This window comes from Pieris rapae, chromosome 6 (assembly GCF_905147795.1).
Source record: "Pieris rapae chromosome 6, ilPieRapa1.1, whole genome shotgun sequence".
Classification (NCBI taxonomy): Eukaryota; Metazoa; Arthropoda; class Insecta; order Lepidoptera; family Pieridae; genus Pieris; species Pieris rapae.
The window spans coordinates 5,937,996-5,963,333 of NC_059514.1; the positions used below are offsets into that span (position 1 = coordinate 5,937,996).

Consider the following 25,338-nt stretch of genomic DNA (forward strand, 5'->3'; position numbering starts at 1 on the left):
AATGTGTTTATGCAGTAAATACTTTTTAAAAACTACACGTCAAATCGATCCTTTGTTGTTTTGAGTCGAGTGTAGAGCAAACACAGTTCTGCGTCAACTTCTTCTGTAGGTCCTCTGTGGTTACCAACGTAAATCATTAACAGTTCCTCAAACAATTGAACCCATGAAGGTCATTAAAAAGGAGAGTGTAATAGGGCACGTATGCAGGTGTATTTCTTAAGAACATTTCAGTTCATTCATTTCTTCACACGAGACGAAGATGTAATCGGTTGAATGTCGGCAAAGACATCCGGACTGATATTATCTAGACACGTGTTATATCTCTTACGTGGGCCTTTGTTGGCCCTTTTGTTTTAATAATTTAACCTTATGTGGTTTATTTATATTTTTGTTTAATGTAATAAGAGGCAAACGGGCAGGAGGCTCATCTGATGTTCAGTGATATTGATACTCACATTGCCAGAAGGCTTGCAATTGCGTGCATTGCTGGCCTTTCAAGAATTTGCAGCAGAACCCTAAGTCAAATTGGTTCTAGGGATATTTTCATACGAGTATAAGATATTGAGTAAAGTTTGAATTCCAAATTTAAAACTGAGTTCTATTAAAATAAATAAATGCTTTTTTAATACTTAATTCCAAAATAAGTCTTGAAGACTTATTTTTAGATAAGACTTTGTTTTAAGATTGAAAAAATAGAAGATTTTTTTATTTTGAGGGCACAACGAATTTTTGGATCCAGGCCCCGTTAACAAAGGCCTTGAGAATGCTTAACTGCAGAATAATGTCTTCGATACATATATAGTTTTGTAAGTTCTTAGAGCGAATTCGAAAAAACGACGTATCTTATGATACGGGAGTTAAGTTATACAACTATAGTTTTGGCTATAAGCTATTGGAGTACAATGAGTCAATATATAAATTTTCTACGACTTTTGCTAGATAAGGTGAACATTTGAATCCAAAATATTTCAGCGCCTCTAGTGGATGGGCAATTACATTGCAAGAGTGACAGTTAACAAACTGTGAGATACGTACTTTAAGTTAGATTATGACAAACAGAAAAACATTGCATAAATATAAATCGGCTATATAAATTAACCAAAATTAAATTAAGCAACATTAAAGGGAAACGGAAAAGATCCGAAAACTGAGAAACAGTTGATCCAAAATGGCTGAAGGGTGGTGCGAGGGAGAAGGCGAATGGGGGAAAGGAATGAGAGATGCCGGTCACGTCTCGGGCAAGGCGCGAGCGTGCTCCTCATCCTAATTCACGCACACAAGCATCTTAACGTATATACTTCCATATAAGCTATATTAAATTCTGTTACATTTTTTCGGGATAATAACGACACTACCGTAGTTTTTGTTTTGACGGGCTATGACCCACGAAAATTATTAACGTCTATGACATATTTGTTTCTAGGAACCTTAACATTTTGTTTATTCTTGGAAACTTTTTAGTGAGAAACAGTGAGAGATTGAAAAATGCAGTAACTTTTCTTGAAATGCAAAAAGATGTAGTCTTTGACGTTGAAGCAGAAATAGTTATGGCCTGGAGTCGAACCCAGGATAAACCCAGTAGTATCGAACTCGAAGATCAAATAAATCTTGAGGTTGGAGCCTCAGAGGCCATAAATGGATCGCTTTGGCATTTTAACAAAATAATTTTGATAAAGAATGTATAGGCAGTTCAGGGAGGCTTTGCCACTTTTTAAAATTAATTATTAATTAACAATAATTATATTATAATATGTCACTCTTACAATGCCTTAAAACACATTTTTATGGTAAAATCTGTCTTTATATTATGTCATGTTCACTTGTCTAAGAGTTTGAAAGTCATTTATTAAAAATACAAATTAAAATATGTAGAAAATAAAAATACAATTACCAAAAAAATATGAAATAAAAAACTACTGTATTCAAAAGTATGACTCAGCCTTTTTACTACGCAATAAATGCACATGTAAACAGCTTTAATTGTAATGTTATTTTTCAATTACAAAAGTTATTCATACAGTCTAAGTTAGCTTTTCAAGTCTTCCTCATCATCATCCCAACATCTCGTTCTTGTTCTCTCTAACCCTTTGTCCTAGTCTTCCTTGCTCTTTCAGTATTCACTTGGACTGATCATCAATCCGGTACATGTCAACGAATCTGTTGATCATTCGTAAAGACCATAAACATCTTTCTAAGAAACGACCACCGTAACACACATTGTCTTTGGCATTCACATGCGAGCCGTCACTGCGGATACGCGTCTCTTGAATGCCTAATAAGGTCCCACAATTATATTTGATAAATTTATTTATAGTACATTTGCATATGCCGTGAAAGGGTCATCGGGAAAGTCGGGTGGCAACTGATTTTTAATATTAATGTTCTTTGGAAAAAAAATATTTTATTTTGACATCATCTGTAATAAATATTGTTGTAAGAGCAATGTTGGCCTAGTGGTTTCAGCTTGTGACCCTTATCCCTGAAGTCGTAGGTTCAATCTTGAGCCGTGGAATAATGGCCGTTCTTTCTATGTGCACATTTGAAGCTGGTTTCACATTTGTAGGCAACGGAGATACGACCACTGATTTATTTTTAATCTAGCGTAAACTTAAAAAAATATACGCAAAAAACTTTAATGGGCTTTATTTTTTCTTAAACTCACAATGGTAATTAATTACTTCAATTACACTAATTACAGTTGACTAAATATATTTAGTAGTAATACACTCATATCTAAATCACTGAGAAGAAGATTCACTGAGAATATTATGTAACGTAATTTTTTTTCTCCAGGTAGAGATGACGGGTAGTAGCATATTCGATTACATTCATCAAGCTGACCATGCAGAAATGGCAGAACAACTAGGGCTGTCACTTGCAGGCCGAGGTGGTGCAGGGCTGAACAGCCCAGCATCAGGCAGTGAAGAGGGCAGTCAACATGGAACTAATAACCCTGACGGTAAGATTGATAATACCTCCGAATAAGAGGAGCCGACTTTAAAATAATATCGATTTCCAAAGTGTTCTGTTGTGTTTTTATTTTCCTCGTGATTTGAACATCGTGACCCTAGCTTTGCTCTCTAGAAAGCGTTCATTATCGAATACATTGTAATGTATTTTTATTATACTATTATAATTTTTTTAACTTTGATGAAAATTTGGATATTTATTTAAAGTAAAAAAAAGTAAAAAAAACACCACTGTATGTATTGAAGTGTTTATAATTGAGTGACGTTTTTACGAGTCACTCTTAGCACTATATATTTTCAAATACCGTGTTCTTCAGTTTAACTTAATTGATAACAAAGTCAAAGTCAAAATAACTCTATTCATATTGGTAAACAAGTACACTTATGAACGTAAGAAAAGAAATTAAATTTATTCTAAGTTTACATTTAATACCAGTTCGCAAGTCAAGGGCGTAGAGCGGGCAAAAAGAACTGGCAAGAATTACTGAATGGCATTATTTAGTGATAATTCTCAAATTTCGCTTCGGAATCGAATCTGTTACTATTGTCAACTGTCTTTAAATGAGATCGATTTTTTTACCGTCCAAACTAATTTAATTACATCATTAACGTCATTTACATTTTTTTAAATGATGACCTAGATTTATTGTTCGGAATAAATGAGAAATTATAAAAAGTCAAGAAATTCGCAATTTATTATACAGACCGTTAGTCTATTCAGTTGAATTTTCCACTTAGCATAAAGAATAAAAACTAGCTTCAATGACCCGTGGTATTGTCAGCGTACAATGACTATAATAATAACTTATGTTCCAAGATAAAATCGATTCGAAAAAAAAAACAAAATATATACATAGTTTATTATCGACAGCTTTATTCTAGAAACCGTTTGTCTTATTAAACAGAAATATGCATAAAATAAAAAAAGACTATTTCAGAACTTTAAAATTACTGGATTTTTAAAATTTAAATCTTATTTTAAATAATGTTTTATTTCCTTATATTATAATACAGTAGTTCCCAAACGGGGACATGCTGACCATATGATAAATCGTCTTAGCCCGCGTCAATATCTAAGTCGAATCGTTGAATGGTCCACTTAATAAGTCGTCTGAAATCGAAATTAGATTATGAATTCTCCACGCTGCGTTCCTTATGAAACGGTCAATGGGGAGTCTTATAATTTTAGATTAATATTTTATTTTATGGGAATTGAGTTTTGGGCGCCACAGTTAACACTGTGTCTCCTCTAGGAATCGCTTTTGAACGCTCAATAGGTGCTAACTTCAATTAAAATTTGTAATGAGCAAAAAGTAGTGTATAATTTCTCTGACAAATAGCCGTTTTCGGTCCAGCGCACTCGCTTTTTATGATGTTAAAATTAAACTTGTGTTAAAAACAGCTCAGGTTTTGCTAGTGTTTGACGTTGATTTTGAACATGAACTTGACAAACTATATTTTTTACTGCCAAGATATTTAAGCCAACTACTAATAAAAATATATGGGCTTTGTAATCTATGCCGTTAAACTTTTGTATCTATAACAACAGTTTAACGGCAAAGCCCAGTCTTTCTATGTCACTTGTCATATGAGTGCAGAATACATAAAGACAATAAATAAACAGATTATTTTTTAGACTAATGGTACATATTACTCTATCCTCATCTACGTCATGTATCGGCATAAACGTTAAGGATGCTGACCAAACCTTATTTGTCCATAATCGGCAGTTATCAGAATAGGTAATCCTTCCTTCTCGTTTTGACTCGATCAAGGGCAATTTACACAAATTGATTTCGAAGCTAACAGCCTTACATTGTTATGTACACAATCGATTTCAATTTACTTACTCGTTTAAAAAATGAGGGTAGCTAGAAAAAATCTATCAGGATCCAGTGTGACAGCAGATCATTGTATGTGGAATGGCGTAGTAAAATCGGATTGAACAGTGAAAAGCGTGTTAAATGGTGGATTGTCTTTTGATAGCCGTTGATAGCCGTTGAAATGATGATGATAACGCTAGCGATTCTTAAACTGTTACAAGTGCTACTAATATATACCTTAAAATATTATATTTTTACTGTTGTTGGTACATTTAAAGTTAACGCTACATACATACAATAAAATGAAGAAATTTGAAGACTGAGCGCTTCACGCGTATGGAATTTGGTACTTAATTTTTTTGTTTGTAAATCAAATAAGAAAAACAGACATCGCTTAATCAATTTATTATAAATTGGGTGTTTAATTTTTTAAAACTATTTTAAGACTATCTTTTTTGTATTTTAAAATATTACAAATTAATATTTATTTGTCGACAGTCGACTGAATAATAATATAAAATAGAAGTGGTCGTCATATTCGTATTAGTCAATTTCTTAGTAATAAAACTTTTAAATTCATGTTAAAGCGCATTTTCTGTAGAAACAGCACATAGATAATCTGAAAATTTAAATATCTGATTCACCTCACTTTGAAAATTCGTAAAACCACAATAGTCTTATACCGGAGAAACACATGACAGTTTTTATAGTACTTTAGTCGACTACGTATGCATGTGTGACTCACAGAAAGTACATGTATTGCAACGTAACTTAAATAATAAGTTTTTGATTTATCGATAATTAATTTAATTAAATAAATTTGTACTTAGTTGCATTACTTAGTTGTACTAAGTATTTAGATTTAGTAAATACATAAATCTAAAAAAATATTTTGTTTATATATCAATAGTTTCTCTTTATATTAAATATTCTTAACTAATTTAGCTTTGAGAGTCACTGCCTCATTTCCTATCCGCAACTACGTTGATAAAATCAATTAAGGCGTGGTGTCCTCTCACCGGTCCCAAAGATTTATTCACATAATTAAATAGCCGGCCAACTAATCAATCAAGCCATCAGAATTCTATTTAAATGAATTTACCTTTGAGGATGTTGAAATAGGATTTTAATTCCGTAACTTCGTTTCTAAAGAAACTGTTTAATGGTAAATTGTAAAATTTATTGAACTTGCCATCAGTAACGTATGTATTTTACAATTCAAAATCTTTAGAATCGTTCTAGTCTTTTTAAATGTTTTATTCATCATGATTTTTCGCCTAATGGAAAGTTACCATTGTTTGGAGAATTCTACACAACGTATTCCTCGGTAGATATTGGAGTATAATCCTAATAATATACAACGACACGCAATACTCGTCGAGCGAGTTTGCTTATCTTGCCGAAGCCGCGTACAAATTATTTGAAGAAATCTATTAGGTATGAGGGTGTGCAATTATTTAATCAATTACCATCTCAAATTCGCCATATTGGAGTGTTTGACAAATTCAAAAAGGCATTAAAGATGCATGTTAGAATGAACATAGCTGACTAAAATTGTTACGGCTAATGGCGACGTGTATCTCGCTCGTATATAATATATACATATTAATATTAAGTTTCTCATGTAAATAAAATATTTCTGTTTTGTAATGAGAAATAAAGTTCTTTAAACATTATAATCATTTTTACCTGGTCACTTTTATTGCAGTGTCAGCACAAATGACGTTAGCAGCAAGTGGATCATTATACAGAGGAATGGATAGAGCCTTCTGCATCAGGATGAAGAGTACGCTCACAAAACGGGGTTGTCATTTCAAGTCGTCAGGATATAGGGTAAGCGAAAACTATGACTACATCAAACGTATACGTTTATTTTAAAAATACAGCTGAACATACTAATTAGGATTCGTAAATCGTATAATCGTGAAACAATTACTTAATCTTACTGAGTGCTTAAAGATAAATAAATAGGTAGATTTGCGAAATAAATTCAAAATAAAAGTAAAAATAATAAGACAGTTTTGTTTATAAACTAAACAAGTTTGTAGTAAAAGCCATGACAAGAATCGTGCTGATAAGTCATTAGTAGATGGGACTGAAAATTTGTGGACATTTTCTTATCTAGTACTTAGAGATAAAAATGTACGCCGTTTTCATTTTCAATCTAGGTTGGGAGAGGCAAGGAGGGTGACTCTGCAAGATATGGAGAGGGTGGTAACTGGCGGGTGGGTATCATAGCAAAAAAAGCCATTTGCTAATGTCAGTGGTGTTGAAATTTTATAAATAGAAATTGATTATTTAATTTCTTTTTTAATTATTGAGACACATGGACAAGATATTGGTACTCGATTTTAACCATATTTTAGACATTTATGCTACCTTAACATAGTCGAGAAATATCTGTTTGTTATTCTAAAATTAGTGACATCGCAGAATACATTTCAACAGTTACACAATGATACTGTTTGAGTTGTAAGATTAAAGATACTTATTTTCCTTAGGTCACAAATTAATTGAATGATTTGTTATACATATTATTATTTACCTAGCGTAAAATAAATAAAAAATATAGTTTTTAAGAATTGATGCGATTGTAAAAATTGGAGATATTGGCCAACCCTTGCTGTAAATTGTAAAGAACATTTTATAATCCTTTATTCGAATCAAAAAAGATCCCGTCTACTATGTATATCTGACTACGTTTAAAATGATAAACTTTATAGCAAATAATTTATACAGATACATTTCTATTGTACCTTGGTAATTATATAATAATTCTCAGCAAGATACGGTTAACCTCCGAACAATTTAGCAGCCTCTTTATCCGTCTTAGATCACAAATATTATTGCTGGAGTTATTGCGCCGCGTGGGGTGCCTCAAGGCACCAGCTATGGGCCATAATTTTTGCCTTAACTCGGTGTTAGGAAATAAAATGTGATTATATCTCACTTGAAGTATTATATAGTAGGTGTGTAAAATTGTTCTTAATAGATTGTTCCGCAAGGAAGGACACTTTTTATTTATTAAGTTCCTTAAGTGAAAATAACGTTCCTTCGTTATATGACAATGTTATTTTATATAATTCTTGTACATAAAACAGGTTGTGAGATTTCATTTAATGGTTTTTTGGTGAATTATATAGCAAAAGTAGATGTCATTTTTATAAATCATTTATAAGTAGTAGATATTTGCTACATGTATTATGTAGTATATATGTACCTACTATAACTAAAGTTATTAATATTAAAATCACTAATATGGCATGTGAGAAGAACAAAAAGAAACGGTACCATTTTTTCCACTTTATACTTCATGAAATTAGTTTAATCTAAATTTAAGCTCAATACTCACAAGTCACGAAGCATTAACAAATCTTACAAATTAGAAATTAAACCCATAATTTTAATGATCTACATCTAAATTGCTCACATACTTCGCAAATATCGACAAAGCGATTAGAGAAAACCGTTTATTATTGCCAACGGCTATACATTTATGGGTGAAATTTGGTTTAGTTCATCCTTTATTGCTATTTGTAACTTATTAATCCCAGAAGCAATTTAATGTTACATACCTAACTTTGTGAGGTAAAATCGTGTTCAAATATTGTAAATTAATTGTTACATAATATTATGTTTCTCGTACCGCGTAATATTAAAGGTAACTTGTTTTCTTTCCTACTCTATACTAGAATTTCTCGAAATGTGTTTAGCGGTATAGGGAATTATATTCCCATATACATATACATATAAAATAACTATTTCTTTTATATAAATTAGAATTCGTGTACACAAAAGCAACAAAGTTAGGTTTATCACATCCTTGTCTGTTAATAAAAACTGTGAAACTGACACAGGAGAATTGACCAGAGACAAGAAACAATCATCATGATCTCCCTTGTTTCTGGTCAATTCAATTTTCAATAAGTATCTAACATAGCACCACTGTATGTAGGTAAATTCGCGAGCAACGTAGTAACTTGTGACTTAGCGACGTTATTTCTCATTTTCGACACGTAACGTATTACTCCGAAGCCAAGTCTTGATAGAATTTCGCTTCGCAACTAGAACAAAATAATGTCAGGAATAAATTTTCTTTGATACAATGACGCTAAGGTTGTTAAGAAACTTTGTACTTTGTAGTCATGAAGCTATTTAAGAGAAAGAAATGTTTTCATTTCACTTATAAACAATGCTATGGTATAGATATAAAGGTTAATATAATAATATAAATAGAGAAGTAACGGGCGTATTTTAATTTCGACCTTCAACAATTATTAACAGAGCATAAAGTTATAACTTTTTATTAATATTTTATAAACTTCTCTCTCAACTTAACCTAACCCTTTGACGTTTATGGTTCAATTTTTCGTTTAGTTTCGTTTCGTTCACAGTTCATTTGCAATCACAGTCCTTTACTCTTCTTATTCAGCTGTTGTAATCATTAAGATATTAATAATAATAATATAAAAATATTCTTATTTTATTCAAACATAAAGCAATTATAGATTCCGAAAAATCTTTGAAAATTGTTATGAAAATTATACATGCATTAGACGTTATAATTTTAACGTGGTTAAAAAATTAATTTTCACTCAATCTAATATGCTTATTGCCAATATAAATATTATAGTTTATTTTCATTTATATATTATTTTCGTTTATGTTATCGTTAAATATGTGGCTGTTTACGATTAGCGTACGAGTATTGAACGAAGCGACTTTGGAGTACTTAATTTTTAATTCGATATAATTGAACTAGCAAGTCTTTATAATTTTTTGAATTTAATCACATTATTAAGGATTATTGTCTATTACAGGTGGTGCTTATGCTCTGTAGACTCCGGCCGCAATATACGTTCTCACACAGTCGGAAGACACCACCCTCTCTTCTAGGAATGGTGGCGTTAGCTATCGCTCTGCCGCCACCCTCCGTACATGAGATACGACTGGAGTCCGACATGTTTGTTACAAGAATCAATTTCGACTTCAGAATAGCGCATTGCGAGCCCAGGTATTACGGAAATATTGACGGATATTTTTATTTTTGCATTATAATATAAATAAAAGCCTTTATAGCTTATTTACATATTATATACATAAAACTGTGTATGTGTATATAACACAAAAATGAAAAATAAATACCAATAATAATTAATCGGCAAGCCGGTTGATTTCGTTATATAGCTTGTCCTTGGACATAGGCTTCCTCTAAGGGCTTCCACTCTTCTCTGTTTCATTGAGGGCCAGCTACTCTAAGCAAATTATCTTCCCATACTTTCATTTGTCTTCCTCGTTTTTTCTTTGTCATTGCGAGGAAGCTATTCCGTCACTTTCTTTGTTCATTTACATACAAGACAAATTTTTGCATTACTGTCTCTTAAATAATGAAAAAAAAAATTATTTACTTATTAACACTTCGTTACATTACAATATAATATATCTTATGACAGCCGTTGTTATAGGAAATTTAAATTGTCTTTAAGCGGTAACTTTAGTTTTTCATTGATTCTTCGTTGAATGAATACTTCACAGTGTAATTTTGTTTCCAGTAGGGTTCAGGAGTTACTGGGCTATACGGCAGAGGAGCTTACGGGGAAGAACCTGTATGCTCTATGTCATGGTGAAGACGCCAATAAACTTAGAAAATGCCATGTAGATTGTAAGTATATTTACCTTCTTGATAATTTTAAATCGTTTAATCGCATTATGAATAGGACATGAGTCTGTAAAATTTTAATTTATTTATTATTTACTAGACATTTTTTAAATATGAGTTAGTTACTTATAGTGTATCCAGTTTTTCCTAAAAGTGTGTTTAGTGTAAATAATGCCATACGTAGGTATATACGTTAAGTAAACCACACACACTCATAAGGGAAACGACAACGCGTACTAATTATTTGAAGAAGTCTATTAGGTATGATATGGTGTGCAATTATTTAATCAATTACCGTCTAAAATTCGCAATATTAGCGCGTTTGACTAATTCAAAAAGGCATTAAAGATGTTAGAGTGAACATAGTAGACTAAAATTTGAATTAATGGCGACGTGTATCTCGCTCGTATTTGTACAAAAATACAAAAAATATATTTTATACTTTAATAGGTACGTATTAAGATTCTCATGTAAATAAAATACACTTTTGTAATGAGAAATAAAGTTCTATTAATAAACATAAAACTGTCGTTAAACGTTTGACGATTCTACAACAGGGTCAATGAAAATAAAAGGATCAAATTTTAAAATTGGACTCTGATTATACGAAAGATTTCTGATTTATTAGACCATACGTAAAATGCAAACCGAATAAAACACACCTGGCAAAGAACAAATTGGTATTTAATGTTTATTGCCTATTTTCAATTCTAGCACTGTTCACAGACGGAAGTTTAAAACATAATCATCGTATTTTATTAGTAGCGCCTTCACCAAATTGAGCATCAAAAATTTTATTCGCGTCCACATTGAATCCAAATTACCCACTTTCTCGCAAACACAAGTTTTATGCTAATAAAACAATTGTAATTCTTCTTGTTGTCCACGTTTGACCGGCATCACACATATTTAAATTCAAATTATGCTTCTCGTAAAACTATCGGTTATACAGACGTCGCATTGATTCGTTGTCAGCCATTTTGTTGTCGAAAATTGTTGCTTGTTGAAAATACTTATTTATTTCCCTTAGTTCATCAGTTACAAGTAATATATTGTGCACTACGGCTACGTTATTATTCATTCGCATCTTAATCTGATTAGTTTTAGCTTACTATAAACACATGTTTATACTAATAAACATTTATTAATTGGTATTATTATTTCGCTTACTGTCCCACTGTCGATATATTTATAAAACCAAAACAAAAACGGTATAAATTAAGTTACATTTAATTATTTTTAAATAATAATTTATTACCATAAGTACCTAATGTATATAAAATTCCTGCAGAAAAACTGAATAAATTTAAGATATGTATAAAGACAACAATAAAACTGAAGCTATAAAAAGAGTATTAAGACAGCATTTCCCACGAATGAACCGGGGAAAGGAAACGAAAGGCTAGTGAAGAAATTATTATTCAAATCAGAGACGAGCCATACGGCGCTATATCTAAATAGTGTTCTTTATACATACCATAATACTGTATAATAGAGCGGCATCAAAAAGAATACAACCGCACTAAACTTTAATGTATTTTCTGCGTTTGCTGTGGATAAATAGACCTAGATCGATTGAAAAACAAAATTACACATTGAAACGAAAAATTTGTTTGCCAAACTCACTAGCGCTGTTTATGATAAAGACAATCCTATGCATAACCCATATGCCTCGATAAGATGGTGCTTTGTCACGGGTTTTTTATTTCAAAGTCACATGAAAATGATTACACAAAACATTCAATAACTGATACGAATGTAGGGTCATTTATAAAAAAGTAGGGAAGGATTTACATTTCGAATACAGTATTCCAATCGCAGAATCAAATCAAGGTCGAAAAATTGTTACTGTTAGTATCGAGGACCGTAAATTTTCCTGCTACCTTGATGCAGACGTCTTGACATGGATTTCTATATTCACCACCTGAATACTAAACGACGTTACGACACGTTGATAGATTTCACCACATATCGGGCTATGGGCGGACAATCATCGGTTCATTTAAAAATCAATGGAATGTGGCTACTTATGTTTTATTAAAACTTTACATAGAAATTACATTTAAATTTATTAAATATTATAATCATCTTTATTATGACAATAGAATTATAGTCTGTAGTCATAGGTACATCCATGACGTTTGGAAAATTTTAGATTATTCAAGAACCCAGGATCTGAAAAACATATCAATAAAACATCGCTACGTGTTATTTGTGATTTTAGCAGCATAGTAATCAAATTAAAAAAATAACAATATTTTAGATCAATAAAATAATGGATATAAGGAAAATAATACTAAAAGGACAATATGTATAGTCTTATGTATTTGGATAATCCCACGCAACAACGTAAATCCTAACTCAAAACAATAGAACAGTAAGCAAATGACGCTTAATATATTGGCGTGACTCCAACACCAAGCAACGAATTGACAATAAACAATAAACCAACAAAACCAAAAAGCAAATTGCTAATGATTCACGTAGCACTATACACATGTCAAACACTTTGTCCTTTGAATGTAGAATAATGCAGCAATAGATTGTTATGAATCCATCGTCCGACATATTAGTAACTAATTCAAGGTTGATGTCCAGATTACGAGTGATAACTTTATTATGGACTGTGAAGTACTTCGACTTAATATGGGCCCCAAAACGTCATATACAGCTTTCTTATATATATTTTCGTTTTTATCATCAACCAGTTAAGCCGTTCAAGAATTACGTAAGCGGATTTACTGTATTTTATGCCCCTCCGTTCGTCTTTTCAGTAATTTTTTGTAGGAATCCTTCAAAACGCAAATCGTTTTCAAGAATAGACAATGTATAAAATGTGTAAAAAAGTAAATAATTACTGTTGACGTAATGATTTACTAACCAAACGTAATCACTAAATAAGAAAATCAAAAACCCCTTCTCCTTATAAACTAGACCTGCCCCTTTTTAGGAGTTGGTAAAAAGTTATCCGAAATAATAAAGAGAAAATCATAAGTCTTAATTTAGAGTAAAGAAGAAAATTATAATTATTCGTATGAGTAATTTTAAATGTTCATCATTATTTTCAGTAATGAACAAAGGTCAAGTGCTTACCCACTACTATAGAATAATGAATAAACTGGGCGGTTACACCTGGATGCAGACTTGTGCAACGGTTGTATGCTCCTCTAAGAATGCAGAAGAGCAGAATATTATTTGCGTCAATTATGTTATCAGGTATGTTATCAGTAAATATATTACTTTTAGTTGGTAAAAAGTCTATGGGTTTCATAGGAGTCATTTCTGCCACTGTTGAACAAAAATAACGTATATCATTTACGAATAGGCATTCACTTTAAAAAGAGGTACCCCATATATAAGTACATTAACATAAACGAAACAGAAATAAAACTGCAGCTGACCGGAAATTTAACCCCCATCTGTGTAACGTTTAAAATAAAATAGTTTAGTAATTTAAACTCATATTAACTATAGCGATACGGCATTAGCATACAATAGAAAGGAAAAAGTCTAGATTTATCCAATCAATAAAGATCAGTCAACCATCATGGTATAAATTATTTATAAACCTATTTTGTTTCAGTGGACGAGAATACCCAAATACAGTAATGGACTGCTGCCAGTTAGAAGAAAGCGTACAAGGTGTTAAAAGGGAAGAGTCTACTGGGGATCCTGAAAATGGTCCCCCAGATGCAGATGCGCCCGGTGCCCCACCTCCCTCAGCAAGACACGCAACGGAGAGAACAGAACCCCCGTCTAATAACGATTCTGCCTCGACCGCACCACCTACGTCAGACGTAACTCATCTTACCAGACTGAGCGACTCACAACCTGTACCTCTTCACACTACTCCAGAACGAACTTCCCCTATGCCAGCACGAAGACTGAAAAAACGTAAACATACAACAGATGAAGATGAAGATAGAGCGGAAGAAAGACGAAAAACCTCATCAAATCCAGGCACTGCAATATCCCCAGTAGAACGCGACATGTCAAAAACAATATCTATGCCTGAAAATACGGACGCAACTTCAGTCAGAGACTTGGAAAATGCCATGTCGAAACATTTGCCTTCTGTGGGCTTAGACAAGGAAATTTCTCACAGGCCGACGGATTTTTCAACGGATGCTTTACTGAAGCAACAACAACAGAAATCTACCATACAGTGGATAGGTACACAAAATCACGCTTTAAACCATTTGAATAGACAAATTCCCGGAAACCATTCATCAACACCCGCATCGGCGCTGCTGAGGCAACTGTATGCTAATCGGGAAAGTGTTATTAGAAGTAATTTCCTGGGAGATGCAAGATCAGGTGGATATTACTCGGGAGATGGCCAGACTGGACCTTTACCCACGCCTCCTGGCAGTGAAGGTTCTGGCTATAGCGAACAATTAGGCCACAAAGGTACAGATATCGGGTCACTAGCGTATGGCTACGCGGATTACCATTCAGCAATGACCCCGCCTGGCTCGGTTTCTCCGAGAGATAAACAACAATACGCTCTGCCATATGATAATAACGCTTATTCAGAGGCATTAAGGCACTCCTATTTAGGAGACACACCATTGCCTTTAAAACCCCAGGCGTATTCTGCAGTCCCAGGTGCGTTAGACTATGCGTCATCGCTAGACCAGTCACAATTTTTCCATCCAGCACCATCGTTCCATCTCTATCACCCACAGGCGCATTCGCATCCGTCTCACCCACACCAACCCGTAGATAAGTCCGCTCCACCAAATACTAATTGGTATTCAACGAGTTCATAGCCATATTGATGAGGAACTTTCACAGTGTCGTCCAAATATATTTTGTTTCCTCCTTATATTGTTATTGTTTTGTGAAAGTGATTAGGGATCTGTGGTTGTGTAACTGAAGCATTCCATTAGCTGTTAACGAAAAGACTTTTCTAATACTCATGATTTTATCAGTTTCGAAGTATACAGATATGTATCGTATTAAAAATTTAAATGAAACTGTTTCTGTACCAAGTATCTAGTAGTATGTAGGCATATCTGGCTACTGAGTATTCGAGCTATTTATAGCTTTCTTGCATATCATATAAACTATAAAGGCTTGTATTCCATAACGTAATCTAATCACTTTGCACTGGATTCAATTTTTTTTAATCTTTAAGCGATTAACTAATTCACGTTATGGAATATGAGCCAAGTAACTTAAGCTTTGTGTAAATGATTGTACAATAGTTAGCACCTGACTGTACTTAGATTAATATTTTAACTTGTAAATTATACTAGTTAGCGTTGTATATTATTTTATTGGAAATAAGATTTCTTGTAAATACGTTGTTTAAAAATAGTGTTTTTAGTTTTTTGACAATGCTCAAAGACTTGTTTTACGTTCTGTTTAGATAATTATTATTAAATAAAATTATGTAGGAATTCCGAAATTTGCATAGTACAGCCCCCTTTCCAATGACATACAACGAACTGTGCGTTTTCAATCAACTCTATAGCAACATTGATAACTGCTAAGAACAACTTTATCATTAAGCTCGAGCAAGCATCTAAGTCTAAATATGATTATGATTTACTGATTATGTAAAAAATATAGCACGGTGCCTAAATAGATATCGATATTGGTCGCACGGAACAAACTAATTTAATGAATAAACATTGAAACTGTATGTATGTAATGTATCAATGCTTACTTGGAATATTAAATTCGTAAAAAGTGAATTAGTAGTATATAAAGGGGGTTTTGTTATTTTTAATATGTCCATGACAGTTGTTGTAAAATACTCATTCCGTAAAGTTTTGTTTTTCGTTTAAAAATCAGTAGGATGCTCGTGCAATATGAAAAATGTTATTTTTGAAGGCTTCGTAATATATAGTAAATTAAGGTATTACTATAAAGTACTTAATTGGTATTATGTATTAAAATTATCTGTTAAATATGTTCTGTATTGTTTTATAATTTACATGAAAAAGTGAATTTTATTTGTCCAAATAAAATACTTAAGAATTTCGAAGTAATAGTTTTTATGTATACCTACCTAAATCCTTTGATACTTGGCTTTGTTCAATATTATAATCCCATGGAACACAAAAACTACGAATGCCAGAAAATTCAGTCCATTTAGTGTTTTTTCATATTGATAACAAATATAAAGACGTCGTCGTCATAAATCGCCATAAATAGGGTATGAAATAACTATCTTAAGAGCACAAGATAAACGTTAGAAAAAAATATAAATTTTATTAAATCCACAAAACAATAATAGGATAATTCTTCAAATACGTATGCTGCTATCTATTAGTTTTCTTACAAACTACTATAATTTCGGTAACTGTATTAAACGCCATCTATTGTATTAAAATATTACAATAGTATATTTTTATATGATTGCTTACAGCGCCATCTACCAGATTTAGATTGTAATTGAAATAGTTTTCAAGTTTTAGGCTGCCAACTATTTACTTTATGTGAAACTATAATAATCTATTTTAATGATTTTTTATGAAATGTCGATATGCTCACGGCTAAAATTATTGTACATATTGGAATAAGGAAATTAATATTCACTGTACTATGTAATAAAAATATCCTGTTGCATTAGAATTAGTAAACATTTTTTCATTCCTTCAGACTTTAAAATTACACGCCATTAAACAAATATAGGGTATCGTTTATACTATGTATTGCGGAATGCTTCTTCCAGATTCAATAGGGTTTATTAATCACCACAATAATTCATTTGATCATCTTGAACATGATTGGCGTACAATGTAATAAACACTCTTCAATGTCTATTAGTTACACAAAAGGTAATATGAAAAATTAAAAATTCAATAAAAATATAAATATATTTATTATATATCTACTCCTATTACAATAATCTAAAACTTAGTTGAAATCAGTATCAATCTATATGGACGGACCTGTTGTACTTATCTAAAACATTTGTGAGATTCATAATTATTTTAGATAAAATGTCAATTCTTCAGTCAACTATAAATTGACTATTTTATATGAATATTAACTATAAATTATGTAAAAGATAACAATTTACAAATAACTACAACTATTGGTATACTTAATGAGTCAATTAGTTGTAAATATTACATAAGTAATCCTGCTTAAAACAACAATTTACTAGTTGTCTAAAATACCAACTTACAACTTACCTCCAACTTTTTCTTAATTTATGTTCTGAATTTACAGAAATAATTTTGCATGGAAAATATCAGGTCCATTATTCTTGTTATCTAGTCCATTTTTAGAGTTTTAGCAGAATAAAAAAAAAGGTAAATGCAAAATTAACAAGGAAATCTTAAATACATTAGCAGTTAATGAAATGTTATTTAGTATTCTACTAGAATTTCAATATTTGGTGACTGCATCTCTAATATAACTTGATATTGTGAAAACACGCACAACCAGCAGTAGATCTGAAAAATAACAGTCAATTATTATTGTTTTATTGGAGAACTAGTATTTAAAATAAAATAAGGTTATTCTAAGTCACTTAGGACAATACTGTGCAGGCTGTTAAACACACATCAAAAGTCTGGACATCTATATAATTTTATAAACAATGTAAAAGTTGTAGAATAAAGTTTCTTAGTAAAATTTTTATTGACTGCAGTGTCATCTGAATATCTTAAGTCAATATAAAGAACTGGTATTGTGAATTATTACGTATTCTGCTATGAAAGCTTCATTGCTATCTTGCAAACACTTGAAGACTCCATCTGCTTTTATAGTAATGTAACAAGCTTAACTTATTTTATCCTAATGCTAGTTAAATATAATCATCACTTACATTATATCCTAACCAAAGAAAGTTAAGTAAAGCTGCAAATGTTGCCTCCAACTGAAAAAAATATGTTTTTATTAAAACTTGCATTTTCTTTTCCATAATTTAAATAACTTAAAGCCTAAATATGTTTGGTTGTTTTCAAGTAATTTGTTACAAAATTTTACAACATCAAAATAAATATCAAAAATTGAAAAATATTGTTTCAGAAAGCATTCAACGAGGCAGTGTAGACCAACAAAACGATAAATTACTCATATGTTCTAATATATAAGAGGACCAGATGTCTTACAAAAGTGACATATTTTTGACAGATTAAAAATGGTTATTTAACAGCTACAACATCATAGGAAGTTGGTAAAAAATCTAAAATTTAGTTTCATAAAACTTAAAAATCAATATTATCTTATCCATTATATTATTTTAATAATTTATCTTACATAAATGTAATATCCACCAATGAGCCATAAGCTGAAGACACATTGGAAAGTAATAATCAGGCCCATTGTCAGCATCCAGGGAAGCATTAACCCTCTCATCCAGACATTCATGCCAATCACCTAAAATTTAATTAAGGTTTTGTAATTTTTAAATACAAATAGTTTTAAACCTTAAACTCAATTTAAAATGTAAAAGTATGATTAAATTAGATAGTCAGTATGGTATTTTAATTAAATATCTGCACCACAATTACTATGAATTAAATTGTCACGATAAATCTTTTTCTTGGAACTTTGGAGCAGTATTATTGCTCTAAGCGTGTGACTATCTCAACCATGGCCTCATGTCAATGCAAGCTATGCACTAATGGAATTGTCTTGCTATGTGCATAGTGCTCATATAGTATTCACTTATATAGTAAAATCAAAATAGTAAGCTTAACAGCAATTATGTTTTAGACCAAAATACTAAAGGTATTTATCGGGTATAGAATGCTGATCACAACAAGAGAAATTGAAGGACAAGACCAAAAAAAAATACTAGTGCAATCTTTGCAATCTTGACAATTGAAATTTTGATTAAATATGATCCTGCAATACTGCATTATAATAAATAGAAAATTTAAAAATATTACATTAATACTCACCATTAAAATTGATGATATAAATAAGCCAAATAGTATGATAATAAATATGATACCAAAGACCTGGAGAGCTGAAATATAAAAACCATATAAATTATTTCACACAATTAAGTTATTGCTTTTTGATATATATCATTAAGTATCCATAGATTTATGCTATTTTTAACTGTCCCATTTTTCTGAACAACAGCTGTAACTGTAATTCATCTACACTTATATTATAAAGCGGAAAACTTTGTTTGTTTGATTGTAATGAATAGGCTCATAAACTACTGGTCTGATTTTAAAAATTCTTTCACCATTCGAAAGCTACATTATCCACGAGTAATATAGGCTATATTTAATTTTGAACAAAAGGGTTCCGTAAGATATTAGGGTTTTTCGGACACAAGGTGTAAAAATTCAACCAAAAAAGTTACTTATTTTGCGTAACCTGCCTAAACTATTAAAGATAGAACCATAAAATGTTCTAAGTAATTGTAGATCTTATAAATATCTACAAAAAAGTCCGCGACACACTATAGCTATCTATGTCGAGTGAGGCACAATAACCATAAATGATATACATGGCAAAACGACGTTTGCCAGTTCAGCTAGTAATGAATAAAAATACTTACATCCTCTAACATCAGCTTCAAACAAAGGATTCCAAATTTGAGTGGAATCTCCTCCAGCCATTTGATATCCAATAAAGGTTATCAGGACTATACTCATAGCTGCTGTGTATATAGCGACTGCTTTGCTTCCAGCTTTGACGTTGGAAGACCAGATACATGGTGACCAACAAGATTCTAACAACGGCATTTTGAAAAACAACTTCTTCTATCTCATTAATAGGGATTTTTGTGATCTGAAATACAAAACATTTAGTTGTATATTTCCTTTCAATGTGCCACACCTCAAACCGCGTTCTTGTTTACAGTTTTAAAATTTAGTTTCTATACCTTCGGTTTTTTAACCAGGTTAATTGCTGCCTAATTTGAAATACGTTTTTTAGTAAAAGAACTATTACTTCTTGCATAAGTTAGTATTATAACAAAACTTAACTTTTTAAAGTTTGTAAAATTAAAAGCTTCGTATGACAATTAACGTATTTATGTTTTCTATGCCAAACTGCAAACTTCAGGTGTGGCGGTTGGTTGTTTGTAAGCTTGACAGCGACCACATACGACTCTTGTGACCAAGCTATAGAGTATCTTAGATTTTAGAACCTATCTTAGGGTCTATATATCTACAATACCGGTTTCGCGTAAGTGTACTGTCAAAACGCTTAGTTCGTAGCCAAGCGGCATGTCAATACACTACTGCAAAGTCGACAGCGTAGCTCCGAGCTGCTGTCCGTAGCACCTTGTTCCGTCATATTGTTTCTGGATGAAATGTATCTCTAATGTCTACCAAAAATAAGACTTGGCTCAAAGGTCCGTTACTAGGCCATGAAATTATTAAAAAAAACCTCTAATGTCACTTTAATAAACTTAAGACTAGTTCATTTAACTTGTCAATGTTGCTAGATCTAAAATTAACGACTATTCAATGGTCGGTAATAATTATGTCTCCATAGTCATTATTATTATTCTTATAATTGAAAGTTATTTATCATAATTCTAAATATTAGAGACTCAATGACAATAAATATTAAAGTAATCTTTGACATTCGTTCCTTGACTGACTTGACTGTCGTTTGACTGTGTGGTTTATTCGAATTCGGTCTGTACTGTATGTATGTCAGACAGTCTGTATGTCTGTCAGTCTGTATATATGTATATGTGTTGTTGTCATGTTTTGTTTTGTTTGTATCATATAGTTATATTAGTAAAACCTATTGTCGATACATCTAATGTGTTTATTTTATTAATTAATAATATTAATAAAATTAGTTAATAAGATAATAAGATAAATACATAGTTAATTAGATAAATAGTTAATTAGTGAATTAGACAATTAGTTAATTAGACAATTACTTAGTTAACAATTAGTTAGTTAACAATTAGTTAGTTAACAATTAGTTAACAATTTGTTAGTTAACAATTGGTTAATTAGACAATTAGTTAATTAGACAATTAGTAAATAGACAATTAGTTAATTAGACAATTATTTAAGTAGACAATAAGTTAATAAGTTAAATAGCCAAATAGTTAATTAGTTAATTAGACAGTTAGTTAGTTAGACAATTAGTTAATTAGATAAATAGCCAAATAGTTAATTAGATAATTAGACAATTAGTTAGTTTGACTTGGTTTAAAGAAAAGTCCGTGATGGTGTATGTCTATCTCTTATGGATAACCAACAATTACGTTTTTTTGTCATTTACTTTTTACGACAAATAATGGCTAATTTTCGAAGCGATTTTAACCATTACAGCATCAATCCTTAACCAATTATATATGTACCTTGAATACTTTGTTCATTTAATATAGATCTATACAGCCCATTACAGCTTATTTAGCAGCGATCAAACGCGTATATTATCGGAGCTTTCCAGCGACGGAAATAACAATACATAATAAAAACCTGCTTTTCATCAGCATTGCACCCGTGCGAAGCTGGGGCGGGCCACTAGTTACTTATATGACAATTTCGTATTACAGCGTTCGTACCGTAACTTCCGAAATGGCTTGCAAATTTTTTGTGTATTTTCACTAGCTTTAATTGGTTGTAAGCAATGTTTATACCACTGAGTGGGAAGGGTTTTTTATGTAATGTAATGTAAAATTTTAATATTTACCGAATTACAAATTAGTCATCGTAGTTTTTTGTTTGAAAGAAAAATTACATACCTATACCAAAATAGTCTTCATGATTAAACGCGTTTCGCTAGGCTTTCGCATTGGCCTCGGTTAGGATAGGAACATTAAACACAACTAAACCAATACATATTAGATATTAATAATATTTGCAAGTGTCGAAGTATTTGCAATATTAGATAACCGTTAGACTTCAAACTAATACCTAATTTGATAAGTTATAGATAAGATGAAAGTTATTGACCGATATAAATTGACGGCAAAACGAGTAAGTGGAAATTTGATAAATAATAACGAATTGTTTTGTATGTTTGGGCTTATTCTGTTGCGTTTATTAGGCAAGGCTTAATCATGAGATCCTGGGATCGATCGATCGAAAAATATAGTTTTATAAATATAGTTGTAAAAATATAGTTTAAAGCGGCGTCACAAATATTAGAATCGGCACTTTGTTGAGAGGGTCAAATCTAGTTATTATGAGTATTATAACTTAGAGCTTGGTTAAACAGGTGACAAAATATATAATGTGAATAATATAATATATTTATCAAAAAAATATATTTATAATGAAAAATAAATGAATGAAAAATTGCTTAGTAGAAAAAATTAAAAGTGTTCCAATTGGTTGTCGGGTGAAATCATATATTATGTATAAAAAGAGGTTCACGGATGACGTAATGTAGCAAAAATACCTATAGGTGGATTTCTGTGTTAACTTAATTTTTTTGTTTCTAAGTCAAGTTGCTTTCCTAATCATTTATCTAAAAATAAGCTATAAGAGTTTGAGAGGTCTGAGACGAAAAATTTCAACGTAATTTATGTGAGTAGTTTTTCACTTTGGGTAAGTAAACTGAATTCTGTAATAGGATTAAACGTGTATAAATGGTATCGGCGTAAAGCTTTCATACATAATTACAGGACTTAAAAATAATTTCCACTTTTCATTTCAATAACACTTAAAGAAATATATTCTTGGCAACTAAAAGATTCGTCTTTGTGTAATAAAATTAGATCACATCTGGGTTACATTTTCAAAATTATGGTAGAATTTAAAATGTGGTATGCTATCACTTATGTTAAATTTGACTAGGTTAGACGATAGTTATTATGGGCGTATGAAAAAGGAATTAATGATATGTAATAATTATATACCGTAATAATTATATATATAGGTACTATGTACTACAAATGGCTGAAAACCAAAGCTTTCATGACCTGTACCTATTGTAATTAAGGGAAATAAAATTGATTATGCCTAATACCTGGGCCAGATAGAAATGCTTTACTTACAGTTCGATATTTAAATGCATGGAACACACATTGGCCACTAAAACAATAAATGAAAAACAAAAAATATATACAACTTCGCGGTATCAGTATTCTACCAGTTTTTTTAAATATAGCTGCCAAACTTGGCCCTCATAAAAATTTGTTTGTTAAAGAGCAATTGTGAAAAATAATATACTGAAAATAAACAAATGATTTGTTTTGATATACGTTTATTTAGTTACGCCAATACTTTAAGAAAATAATACACTATCTTATGATAGATTGCTTATCATATTTATAAAAAATCCTATACAAATACTTTTGCTGTAAATTATGTGAAATATCAAACGTATTTCGGCAAAATGTACATTAAATGTATTAAAAATAACAGGCCTTTTATTAATCTTCCATATTCTAGATTAAAGGGATTTCCATCACACACTGGTTATGTCATATTTCCTGATACATAACTTAAAATTATTTTTGCATCGCGTCCAAGTAATAACCCTTCATCATTATAATACGTCAAATAATTCTTTCGGTACTTAAAATATTATAACGGAGGATTTATTGATGGGGTCATTGACCTAAAATTTTGACATTTCTTCATATTCGATAATTACGTTTTGCTTTGTGAATTATTTTGTGCTTTGTTTTTTTATAAGTTTTATTTTCCATGTATGACTTTTGTACTTTTTTTATTATTTTGTTCGACACTAAAAACGATTTTAGTCAGAAGAAACAGCAAAGGTGCCTTAGTAGATTCGAATCCACTGAGATATATGTAAATGTAAAATATATTACATATTGTATTTTTTTGCAATAAAAATCATTGAGTTGAGGTTGGTTGATTGATCATATTCAGTTTGTTTCATAATATATTGAGTACACGTTTGTGTTATTTATTAAAAACACAAAAGTTCAAAAATTACTTGTAGACCACTAAGTAAGTCTAGAAAAAAAAACTACATTCTACGTTGTATGAAGAGAGAAAAATAAATAAAAAGAAATGTAACAACACAAATCTAAACCAATATACCATACCTAGTATAAATGCTTCAAAACTTAAATGTAAGTGTAAAATTATTAATGTTTTACTAGCAACAAACGCATAAAAAGTTCGATCAACACCCACCTATCAATAAGATAACGTCGTGAAGTTAGCAACGTTCAGAGCACGTTTTGATTCCGTCAACTTCAGAGTGGTTGGTTCAGTTTTAGAACGCCCGGTCCGTCCGCGTACGCGCAGTGTTTTGTGATATTCGAAATAGTTTTTTAAAGACTCGACAACGCTTTTGAACTATTTATCGTGTGTGAATTAGAATTTTAATAATCTACTTGCCGTGTTACGTGTTATGTGATTTGTTTTCGCCGGCATTGTGATACCAATTAGTTTCGAGTCAAGTTCATTGTCATCCTATCTGATTGGAATACTGGTAAGTTCGTTTCGTGCATTTTTCTATAGACCAGTTTGATTAAAATACTGATCATAATACGCTACTTTGTTCTTGTAAAGGTTTTCGTATTGAAAGCTTTGTCTGGAGGCTTTCATGTTATAACCTGGTTCGAGCTTTGAGCTTAGTACTTATGTAGAGCTTGAAGTTGTAAGCAGGTTTGCGATTTTGTTACTATTTGTATTATGTTTGACTTTATTGCGAAATGTAAAATAAAATAACACGGGATCTACATATTTATATGTGCTTGTTATTTATTTAACGTTATAACATTCAATGATTACGATTTATAATAATGTAAGATAGTTATATGTAATAAAAAATATTGTATTTACTAATAGGTAAATACAAGGTAACAAGCATCTAATAACCAAAATATCTTATTATATTGTTACAAACTTTATTACGTACGTATACTATTACGATGGGTAAATTGTTTCGATGGTTTGATAAATTGAATTAAATCACGACTTTGGTTCACACGTAACAATTACCAATGCATTAAACGCATACGTTGATACATAGTCACGTTTTTGTATCTTTTAAGAAATAC

General features: G+C 31.2%; 3 protein-coding genes across 14 annotated transcripts in view; 2 read left to right on the forward strand and 1 right to left on the reverse strand.

Moving 5' to 3' along the window:
- The window catches only part of LOC110992442 (protein trachealess), a 149,528-nt gene extending 133,104 nt beyond the window's left edge, over window positions 1–16,424 (forward strand). For 2 of the 7 annotated variants that reach the window (XM_045628489.1, XM_045628493.1), the window contains 7 exons: window positions 2,794–2,959; window positions 6,501–6,625; window positions 6,961–7,017; window positions 9,613–9,806; window positions 10,345–10,454; window positions 13,520–13,667; window positions 14,035–16,423. In XM_045628489.1, coding sequence (XP_045484445.1) covers window positions 2,794–2,959; window positions 6,501–6,625; window positions 6,961–7,017; window positions 9,613–9,806; window positions 10,345–10,454; window positions 13,520–13,667; window positions 14,035–15,223 — 1,989 coding nt within the window. In that variant the 3' untranslated portion in view covers window positions 15,224–16,423. Of the gene's footprint in view, window positions 1–2,793; window positions 2,960–6,500; window positions 6,626–6,960; window positions 7,018–9,612; window positions 9,807–10,344; window positions 10,455–13,519; window positions 13,668–14,034 lie in introns of all 7 variants that reach the window. The other 5 variants (XM_045628490.1, XM_022258265.2, XM_045628492.1 and 2 more) reach the window with 5 other exon arrangements.
- An 838-nt stretch (window positions 16,425–17,262) lies between these two features.
- Window positions 17,263–20,496, reverse strand: LOC110992411. 2 transcript variants are annotated; one of them, XM_022258225.2, is made up of 6 exons: window positions 20,366–20,496; window positions 19,936–20,168; window positions 19,322–19,389; window positions 18,675–18,794; window positions 18,241–18,291; window positions 17,263–17,866 (listed from the first exon to the last, which is right to left on the reverse strand). In XM_022258225.2, the coding sequence occupies exons 2-6, from the start codon at window positions 20,120–20,122 to the stop codon at window positions 17,780–17,782; spliced, it is 513 nt and encodes a 170-aa protein (XP_022113917.1). In that variant the 5' UTR covers window positions 20,123–20,168; window positions 20,366–20,496; the 3' UTR covers window positions 17,263–17,779. The 2 variants fall into 2 exon arrangements, with proteins under 2 accessions (XP_022113917.1, XP_022113916.1); XM_022258224.2 differs by having other exon boundaries at window positions 20,263–20,461.
- A 4,036-nt stretch (window positions 20,497–24,532) lies between these two features.
- The window catches only part of LOC110992398 (rho guanine nucleotide exchange factor 17), a 76,573-nt gene continuing 75,767 nt past the window's right edge, over window positions 24,533–25,338 (forward strand). For 4 of the 5 annotated variants that reach the window (XM_045628734.1, XM_022258204.2, XM_022258205.2 and 1 more), the window contains exon 1: window positions 24,534–24,767. The gene's annotated coding sequence lies outside the window, so the exon portion shown is untranslated. Of the gene's footprint in view, window positions 24,768–25,338 lie in introns of all 5 variants that reach the window. The other variant, XM_045628735.1, reaches the window with a different exon arrangement.